The following is a 10,902-nucleotide window of genomic DNA, read 5'->3' on the forward strand; positions in this document are numbered from 1 at the left end:
AGAATCAGGAGATTGGAGGGAGAAGGATTGAGCAGAGGGAAGAGATGATAGGATGGAAGAGGAGAGAGTAGTGGGAGAGAGAGAGCGAAGGTTGCGGCGGCGCATTACCATCTGTGTAGGGGCAGAGTGAGTAGTGTTGGAGGAGAGCGAGAGAGAAAAGGAAACAAAGTAGTGGTTGGAGACATGGAGGGGAGTTGCAGTGAGATTAGTAGAAGAGCAGCATCTAGTAAAGATGAGGTCAAGCGTATTGCCTGCCTTGTGAGTAGGGGGGGACGGTGAGAGGGTGAGGTCAAAAGAGGAGAGGAGTGGAAAGAAGGAGGCAGAGAGAAATGAGTCAAATGTGGACATAGGGAGGTTGAAATCCCCCAAAACTGTGAGGGGTGAGCCATCCTCAGGAAAGGAACTTATCAAGGCGTCAAGCTCATTGATGAACTCTCCAAGGGAACCTGGAGGGCGATAGATGACAAGGATATTAAGCTTAAATGGGCTAGTGACTGTGACAGCATGGAATTCAAATGAGGAGATAGACAGGTGGGTTAGGGGAAAAATTGAGAATGTCCACTTGGGAGAGATGAGGATTCCTGTGCCACCACCCCTCTGACCAGATGCTCTCGGGGTATGCGAGAACACATGGTCAGACGAGGAGAGAGCAGTAGGAGTAGCAGTGTTTTCAGTGGTAATCCATGTTTCCGTCAGCGCCAGGAAGTCGAGGGACTGGAGGTTAGCATAGGCTGGGATGAAGTCAGCTTTGTTGGCAGCAGAACGGCAGTTCCAGAGGCTGCCTGAGACCTGGAACTCCAGGTGTGGGGTGCGTGCAGGGACCACCAGGTTAGAGAGGCAGCAGCCACGCGGTGTGAGGCGTTTGTGTAGCCTGTGCAGAGAGGAGAGAACAGGGATAGGCAGAGGCATAGTTGACAGGCTGTAGCAAATGGCTACAATAATGCAGAGGAGATCGGAATGAAATGAACTAAACATCTGGAAGAGGAGAGAGCAGGGCCTCCCTCACCACAACTCCCAAATATAACTCTCCCAACTTCCACCTCAGAAACTATAATTGTTGTAAACTACAGCGGTTCAATGTTTTCTAGGAATAGACTAACTTAGTTTATTCAGCTAGCTAACTAGGTGCATTATTATTCCGTGAAAAACGTCTGGGCACCTCGTCATAAGACGCCACAGCCAGCTAGCATGCCGGTCTCCAACAACACGGTTTAGCGCCAATACTCGGCCACAACAAACCACCAGTGTATCAACACGCAAGCAGATCGTTCGTGTCCATGTCTAACGTTGTGGGTTAGTCCCGACAGCTTGAGCGAGTCCATCGTCAACTTATTCAGCCAGTTAGTTAGCTAGAATAGTTAGCAAACTAGCTAGCCATTGCCTTCAGACAAAGAAGAACCCCTCCTTTCACGGCACGAACACACAGAGAGAGCCAAACTAACGTTAACTAGTCACCCATGTCCCGAATTCCTTGAACGACTCGGGCTATCAATGTGTAGGTTATGACTTACCCCTAGCAGCTACTGTTAGCTAGCCAAGTGCAAAGCTAGCCACTGAATTGACTCAGCCAGTTCGCGTCTGTTCGCTCGGTCGTTCCAGCTATTGTTTACATATGGGTGTGTGTGTTCAGTTCCGTCTGTATGGAGAGAGGCAACACAGGCAAGTCGGTGCTCTCAAAATCAGTTTTGTCATTGCTTTCCAGGATTGGGAATTGCAGTGTTGTAGTAGTTGCAAGTCATCCATTGCTTTCCTGTCTGATAGGTGTAAACATTAAACATATACTGTAACTGTCGGTAAGTCTCTGGTGTACAGCTGTATCCTGGAGTCCTGTTCAGCAACGAGTCTCCACACATGGCATTAATGACAAAAGAACACATTTGTCAACGTCAAACCCAATCAAAGCTTTACAGCTTTCCCTTAAAGATGTTATGGAGCATTATGTTGAGTGGAATGATTTACAGCACAACCTCGGGTAAGACTTTACTGCAGGTACACATTATGAAGCTGTAATAATGCAATGTAATACTTGTGGCATGAATGACCTCTCATTGAGTCCTTCCCTTCATTGCAGATTGAAATCTCTAATGATGTCACAGTCACCATGTGCTCATGAGCCTGTGCCACCGGAGAAGAGGTGAAAGGTCATCTGGACCTGTGATGGGTGATTTGAAGGAGTCAGGCGCAGGAGGGTAAATCACAGAATAACATGATTTATTCCGGAAAACAGAGTTACGCAGTAATGCGTCAAAACAGTCGCACTGGTACCAATAAAGCACACAGGGAAAATAACCCGGCGATACAAAATACAAGGAGCTCCACCGAGCTTCACTATCCTCACAATAATCAATCACACACAAAGACAAGGGGGCAGAGGGAACACTTATACAGGTACTGATGAGGGGATATGAACCAGGTGTGTGTAATGAACAAGACAAAACCAATGGAATTATGAAATGAGGAGCGGCAGTGGCTAGAAGGCCGGTGACGATGAACGCCAAAGCCTGCCCGAACAAGGAGAGGTGTCAGCTTCGGAGGGAGTCGTGACAGGACCATTACCATATATTGTGTAAGTCCAGCTCCAAAGGTTAGGGGTCGGGGGTATATTACTTTTGAGGGTTTTCAGATCAAACTGTTTAAGTACTTGAAAAACTGAAATTATGTGGCTTATGTGAGAAAACCTTGTTAATGTTTTTGTGGCGTTGCTTCTATGGTCCCCATGAATATCCCCATGGATCCTCTCTTCCCCTCCCTGACCAACGGTTTGTCAAAGCCTCCGAAATTCCATCTAGCTGATCTTCCCCCAGCCCCCCCCCCTCCTGGGTGCCATCTGCTCTCACGTACGTTTCTCTTTTTACCTCTCTTTCTCTCTCTCCATCTCTCTCTCTCTCTTTCTCTCTTTCTCTCTTACTCGCCTCCTTCTTCTCTCTCGCTCTCTCTCTCTCTCACTCTTTCTCTCTCACCTCACTCACCACTCTCCTATCCCTGAACGGCTCAGACACAGCTCTCAAGATGTCCTGGACGCATACAACCTTCCTTGCGCTTGTCGCTGTGCTCCTGTCACTGTCCTGTGAGTGAGTCTGCCTGCAGGGGGACTGTATTGTCAGGGAATAATATATATTTACGGGGTGTGAATGAATACTTGAGGAGGATGGTGCAAGTAATATTTTCTGTGATATCGCTAGAGAAACTTAGAGAGTATTCTGAGGGCAGAGTGACTCTGTTACTAGTGATAGTGGTATGGGAACATTGTGATAGAGAGCTCAACGCTGATCTGATGTTTTGTTCTATCATCATGTACCTCTGAACCACTGCAGTGTCTCAGGAGGTAGACAGTGCAGCTGTCCCCGATGATAAGGGCACTACCAAGGCAACCGACCCGAGAGGTGAGCAGCACGACCTTCACTGAACCCTCTTCGTCTTCTGCAGCATATACAACCTAATTGCTTGGTGCGGGCTGGGACTTCAAACCTTACTGAACGCACTATTTTTTTGCTTGCTGCTAAATCTACCCTCCTCTCATCTCTTATGCGATTGTAACAGAATTGAAATGTTTTGTTGTCTTTGTTTTCCCCGATCTGGGAGCGAACTCACCACCCTCTGCATACCAACACAACGGCTCTCAACTCAAAGTCTTCTCTTTATCTTTTCTTCTCAGGTCCACTGAGGGAGATCTTCATGCCCGAGGCCGATGCAGCAAACTTCTTCAGACGCCGCAGCAGAAGAGCTGCGAAGTCTCAGGACGAAATCGACGGTGAATGAAGCTTTCTATGTCTCTTTGTTTGGATCTCTTTTAGGATCTCCTTTATGTTGCTTGGATGTTTCTGGGGTTGTTTTTCACCAATGGTCAGTGGTGAACTGGCAGTGGATGGTGTGGTGTTGCGTGCCTCTGTCTGTGGATACCTGAACGAAGCATAGCTTGTGTGTCTAGCCTAGATGGATGGTTTGGTCCCACACATCTCTAGATTGATCAATGCTTTTTAAGGTCAGCTGAATGTTTTGGTTACAGAGGTGGTCTACTACTGCACTATGCCAGAGTATATTACTGGATGGAGTTTATATAGCTGCCTTCTACTGTGGATGGAGTTTACATTGCTGCAATTGAATACAGCAATGGCTGAAGTCCCAGTGTTTTATCTGTATTTGTAATGATTCGGTCCCGTGTGGCTCAGTTGGTAGAGCAACACCACTGTGGTTCGATTCCCATGTGGGACCAGTACGAACAAATATGAAAATGTATGCACTCACTACTGTAAGTTGCTCTGGATAAGAGCGTCTGCTAAATGACAAAAATGTCAAATGATTCAGCTGAATAGGTAATGTTATGACACTGAGTGAATACAGATTGAATACTGTTATGGCTGTACTGAGATGGAGAATAGTGTTTTTACTGTGGAAAGGCTGGCTGACAACTGGAAGCTGCAAAACCTATAGCCCTGGACACCTCAGGTGCTATACCCTTGCCAGACTGCCTCAGACCAGAGTTTTGTTCAGTAGGGCACACTACAAAACACTAAAATGTTTTGCAACAGAAAACCAAACCAAGTGTTCTCATTGGACAAGTTTAGGTATGGTACCTCCCCGTTTCAAACGTTTTCTCCCCACTGAACATGACCCAGCTATAAACGGTAGCATATTGGAGGCTGCCGCAGGAGCCACAGGGTACCATGGAGCATTTAGCTTCTCTCCTCCTTTTATCCTACTCAGCTAAAACTGAGGAGTAGACAAAAATCTCTACTTTCATTTCACTTCTGAGAAAAGTACATGTATTATGCAGGGAAAGGTGATACTTAGTCAGTTACAAAACTGAATGAATTCAACTGAAATGTGTCTTCCACATTTAACCCAACCCCTCTGAATCAGAGAGGTGCGGGAGTTTCCTTAATCGACATCATCAGGGTCAGGGGAAGAGTTGTTGTGGGGGTTAACTGCCTTGTTCAAAGGCAGAATGGCAGATTTGTACACCTTTCCAGCTCAGGGATTTGAACAAGCAACCTTTCAGGTTACTATCCCAACACTCTAACCACTAGGACACGAGAGGAGACCTTGTGAAAGTTCCCATAAGTGAGATGTTTGATTGTTTTCTTTAACTACTCAGTTGACGGCCAGGTGAGAGTTTAGCTGGAGAAAGAGAGAAAGAGAGCCGCTGAGAAGCGAGTTACATAATACATAAACTGTTAGCTGAAAGAAGTTAGAGATAGAGAAGAAAAAGAGAGAAAGAGAGAGTGAGATGGAGTGGTTTGTATTCAGTCTGGATATGGAGAGAGAGAGCAGTTAGAAGTTGAGTGTGGAATGTGCCAACACACAGTGGAGGGAGGGGGTCAGAGAGAAAAGAGACGGACAGAGCGAGATAAAAATGTGTTTACTTTTTTAAAGCCACTTTCGCAGCCACATGTTGACACTACTAAACCACAGTAAGTCACATGAGACCTGGAGAAAATGTGGATAAACCTATAGTGTGTGTGTGTGTACAGTCGTGGTCAAAAGTTTTGAGAATGACACAAATACTAATTTTCACAAAGTCTGCTGCCTCAGTTTTGATGATGGCAATTTGCATATACTCCAGAATGTCATGAAGAGTGATCAGATGAATTGCAATTAATTGCAAAGTCTCTCTTTGCCATGAAAATGAACTTAATCCCCAAAAAACATTTCCACTGCATTTCAGCCCTGCCACAAAAGGACCAGCTGCCATCATGTCAGTGATTCTCTCGTTAACACAGGCAAGAGTGTTGACGAGGACAAGGCTGGAGATCACTCTGTCATGCTGATTGAGTTAGAATAACAGACTGGAAGGAGGGTGGTGCTTGAAATCATTGTTATTCCTCTGCTAACCATGGTTACCTGCAAGGAAACACGTGCCGTCATCATTGCTTTGCACAAAAAGGGCTTCACAGGCAAGGATATTGCTGCTAGTAAGATTGCACCTAAATCAACCATTTATCGGATCATCAAGAACTTCAAGGAGAGAGGTTCAATTATAGTGAAGAAGGTGTCAGGGCGCCCAAGAAAGTCCAGCAAGCTCCAGGACCGCCTCCTAAAGTTGATTCAGCTGCGGGATCGGGGCACCACCAGTGCAGAGCTTGCTCAGGAATGGCAGCAGGCAGGTGTGAGTGCATCTGCACGCACAGTGAGGCGAAGACTTTTGGAGGATGGCCTGGTGTCAAGAAGGGCAGCAAAGAAGCCACTTCTCTCCAGGAAAAATATCAGGGACAGACTGATATTCTGTAAAAGGTACAGGGATTGGACTGCTGAGGACTGGGGTAAAGTCATTTTCTCTGATGAATCACCTTTCCGATTGTCTGGGGCATCCGGAAAACACCTTGTCCGGAGAAGACAAGGTGAGCGCTACCATCAGTCCTGTGTCATGCCAACAGTATCCTCCCGAGTGGCACAGTGGTTTAAGGCACTGCAACGCAGTGCTAGCTGTGCCACTAGAGATCCTGGTTCAAATCCAGGCTCTGTTGTAGCTGGCTGCGACCGGGAGACCCATGGGGCAGTGCACAATTGGTCCAGGGTATGGGGAGGGAATGGCCGGCAGGGATGTAGCTCAGTTGGTTGTGGGTTCAATTCCCACGGGGGGCCAGTGTAAAAAATAATGTATGCACTAACTGTAAGTCGCTCTGGATAAGAGTGTCTGCTAAATGACTAAAATGTAAAGCATCCTGAGACCATTCGTGTGGGGTTGCTTCTCAGCCAAGGGAGTGGGCTCACTCACAATTTTGCCTAAGAACACAGTCATGAATAAAGAATGGTACCAACACATCCTCCGAGAGCAACTTCTCCCAACCATCCAAGAACAGTTTGGTGACGAACAATGCCTTTTCCAGCATAATGGAGCACCTTGTCACAAGGCAAAAGTGATAACTAAGTGGCTCGGGGAACAAAACATCGACATTTTGGGTCCATGGCCAGGAAACTCCCCAGACCTTAATCCCATTGAGAACTTGTGGTCGATCCTCAAGAGGCGGGTGGACAAACAAAAACCCACAAATTCGGACAAATCCAAGCATTGATTATGCAAGAATGGGCTGCCATCAGTCAGGATGTGGCCCAGAAGTTAATTGACAGCATGCCAGGGCGGATTGCAGAGGTCTTGAAAAAGAAGGGTCAACATTGCAAATATTGACTCTTTGCATAAACTTAATGTAATTGTTAATAAAATCATTTGACACTTATGGAATGCTTGTAATTCTACTTCAGTATACCATAGTAAAATCTGACAAAAATATCTCATAACACTGAAGCAGCGAACTTTGTGAAGACCAATACTTGTGTCATTCTCAAAACTTTTGACCACGACTGTACATCTGCATTTCTTGATGTTTGGGGTTTTAGGCTGGGTTTCTGTTTAAGCACATCTGTTGATGTAAAAAGGGCTTAATACATTTATTTGATTGATTTATTGATTGATTGTGTGTCTGTGTTTTTTGTTTTCCTATCCTTGTGGGGACCAGAAGTCCCAGAAGTCCAACATCAATGTGCCTTTCACCTGTATTCAAATGGGTGAACCTGTTTGACTTTGGGGTTTTAGGTGTTGAGGTTATGCCATGTAGAAGTGAGTGGGTGGGTCAAATACTGTAAGACAGGAGTAAGGAGCATATCACTCATTTGCCCTGTGAGAAAATAAACTAGCAAAGAGTGTCTTTGTCTGTGTGTCACATTATCATCTTGATGTGTAAATAAGTGACTTGCATACAGTGCATTATCCCGATGATTGACATAACTCCTGAGTGGCGCAGTGGTCTAAGGCACTGCATCGCAGTGCTAACTGTGCCACTAGAGATCCTGGTTCGAATCCAGGCTCTGTCGCAGCCGGCCGCGACCGGGAGACTCATGGGCGGCGCACAATTGGCCCAGCGTCGTCCAGGGTAGGGGAGGGAATGGCCGGCAGGGATGTAGCTCAGTTGATAGAGCATGGCGTTTGCAACGCCAGGGTTGTGGGTTCGTTTCCCATGGGGGGCCAGTATAAAAAAATATGTATTCACTAACTGTAAGTCGCTCTGGATAAGAGCGTCTGCTAAATGACTAAAATGTAAATGTATAACCCTCCTGTAGCTCAGTTGGTAGAGCATGGCGCTAGCAATGCCAGAGTTGTGGGTTCGATTCCCACGGGGGGCCAGTACGAAAAATGTATGCACTCACTAACTGTAAGTTGCTCTGGATAAGAGCGTCTGCTAAAATGTAAATGTAAAATAACCCTTGGTTGATGATATTGGTGGTCACCTTTTGAGTTTTATTCACACTGGGTCATTACTTCACAACTCCCTGACCACCGACCTGCAAAGGAACGCTGCAAGCTTTACCATTTCAACTGTTAATCTTATTGCTTATCCATTTAGTTGTTATTTACAACTACCTGACTGACCTGAATTCCCAAAAGAAAATTCCAAAGGGAGTCGTTATGCAGGCAAAGACCTGTCCCATGGAACAACAATGACGACAAGGTCAGAGGTCAGGACTAGGAGAGGATTCCATGGCCCAAACCCAGAGTCTGCCTGTACTCTGCAGAGATCCAATCCTACGTAATGTTGTTGGTGCAGTTTGACGCAGGTGAAACTATTTAATTTACTTCCTTTTTATTTTGATCCTCCCCTATAGCTGAACAGAGGCAGGTGCTGGCTGCAGATGAGCGGAAGAGAGAGAACCATGAGGAACAGAGGAATAAGTTTGAGAACTACGCTGAGGAGGAGCAAGACGGTATAATAATAGACCTTGTACAAAACATTAGGAACACCTGTTCTTTCCATTATAATAATTTATTACATTTCTATAGCGCTTTTCATAATCTCAAAGTGCTTCAAAAACTAAAAAGCAATACATCATCATGAGTAGCCTAACTATAGTTAGGTCAACCAATAGAGGCCAAGTCATCCTCCAAAGATAGAGAGGGTCAGTTCATGGCTTGATCAGAGGAAGGTGTTCAGCGAGATGGTTGATGAAGAAGAGAGGGTTGCTCTGGGAACCAGCCTGATTCGTGGTCCTCTGAGGCTCAATTGGTAGAGCATGGCGCTTGTAACGCCAGAGTAGTGGGTTCGATTCCCGGGACCACCCATACGTAAAAATGTATGCGCGCATGACTGTAAGTCGCTTTGGATAAAAGCGTCTGCTAAATGGCATATTATTATTATTATTATTATTGAACACCACGCTTGGATCCAAGTGGGTTTGCAGTTTCAAAGTCATCATAGTACAAATGGCATATTATTTATTTGTGTAGCTACTGGACTTCTCCTCCTTCCTAATGTATGCCACCCACTTGAGTGATGCCTTGACAGCCAGAAAGCTCACCACACACAGTTCAGAGTAGTAGCCAGTCGCCCTCACTACGAGCCCTCTGCCTCAGCATTCCTTTACTACATCTCCCATTCCTCTCAAGCTTCAGGTGACTCTTCAATTGATGTTTTCAAAAGATCAGGAACCAGCAGCCAGGTGAAACAAAAAAGCTGGTACAGTGTACAGATGCATAATTCTAACAAAAACTATTAAAAAGAGTTGACTTGCCAGTCCATCTGCAAATCTGTGGATCAAAACCACCAGAAATATGCAATAAAACTCAATGTATTCAAAAACAAAACAGCTGATTAAAAAAACACAGTTAAAAACACAAAAATAATTAAATATGTACATATTTACAGAAACTTTTTGCTTAGGCTGCTACTAGGGCGACATGGCAACTACCATGACATAGACTGACCAGGTGAATCCAGGTGAAAGCTATGATCCCTTATTGTTAAATCCACTTCAATCGGTTTAGATGAAGGGGGAGACAGGTTAAAGAAGGATTTTTAAGCCTTGAGACAGTTGAGACATGGATTGTGAATGTGTGCCATTCAGAGGGTGAATGGGCAAGACAAATGATTTAAGTGCCTTTGAACGGGGGATGGTAGTAGGTGCCAGGAGCACCGGTTTGAGTGTGTCAAGAACTGCAGCGCTGCTGGGTTTTCCATGCTCAACAGTTTCCTATGTGTATTAAGAATGGTCCACCACCCAAAGGACATCCAGCCAATTTGACACAACTGTGGGAAGCATTGGAGTCAACATGGGCCAGCATCCCTATGGAACACTTTCAACACCTTGTAGAGTCCATGCCCCGACGAATTGAGGCTGTTCCTAATGTTTTCTACACAGTGTATAATATACTGTATAATACCTTAATACACAGCATAATCAATAACAGGTTATTTTGTATTCTACTCCTGTAACAGTCCCTCTTTAGTTTGGGTGTATAATCAGAGCACAGTATGGCAGTAGGAAGGTAGCCTATGTTTATCAGTGAATTGATCCAGTAACTTGGATCTGTCTACCCTCCTCATTCCCTCCCATAACTTACCTCTGACATCAGAGCAAGACGAGAGGACACGGGAGAGCACCGAGCAGTGGCGAGAGTTCCACTATGACGGCCTGCATCCCCCCCAGGAGTACAACCGCCAATCTACCTGAGAGACATCACCGCCCTCCTGGAGAACAGTGGTATTACAGCAGGCAGGACACAGAGGGCCCGCCCCCTACTATAGACACACCTCTACCTGTAAACTTTTTATCATCTCATGTACACTTTCATAAATACATTGGAAAGACTTTAGGTAGAAGGTGATCTCTTTTATATCTGTCTTATAAATAAGCGTTTTAAAGAAACAAATTAATGTTATTCTTCTGTGCTGGTTTGAAAGTTTGCATGTGTGTTGCATTTTCGCATGCTGTGTGACTATACAATGATGTAGATTTGAACATATACTGTACCAGTCAAAAGTTTGGACACACGTACTCATTCAAGGGTTTTTCTTAATTTTTTACTATTTTCTACATTGTAGAATAATAGTGAATACATCAAAACTATGAAATAACACATATGGAATCATGTAGTAAACAAAAAAGTGTTAAACAAATCAAAATATATTTTAT

At 45.0% G+C, this 10,902-nt stretch overlaps 1 protein-coding gene across 1 annotated transcript; it reads left to right on the forward strand.

Annotated features, from left to right (window-relative positions):
* Positions 1-3,009: 3,009 nt before the first annotated feature.
* Positions 3,010-10,440, forward strand: ucmab (upper zone of growth plate and cartilage matrix associated b; the record flags this gene model as incomplete). The annotated part of the gene is made up of 5 exons (XM_084171335.1): positions 3,010-3,067; positions 3,315-3,383; positions 3,656-3,751; positions 8,599-8,697; positions 10,343-10,440. The coding sequence occupies 5 exons, from the start codon at positions 3,010-3,012 to the stop codon at positions 10,438-10,440; spliced, it is 420 nt and encodes a 139-aa protein (XP_084027461.1).
* Between the last annotated feature and the right edge of the window lie 462 nt (positions 10,441-10,902).

The sequence above is a fragment of the Coregonus lavaretus genome (assembly GCF_964263955.1).
Source record: "Coregonus lavaretus genome assembly, chromosome: 11".
Classification (NCBI taxonomy): Eukaryota; Metazoa; Chordata; class Actinopteri; order Salmoniformes; family Salmonidae; genus Coregonus; species Coregonus lavaretus.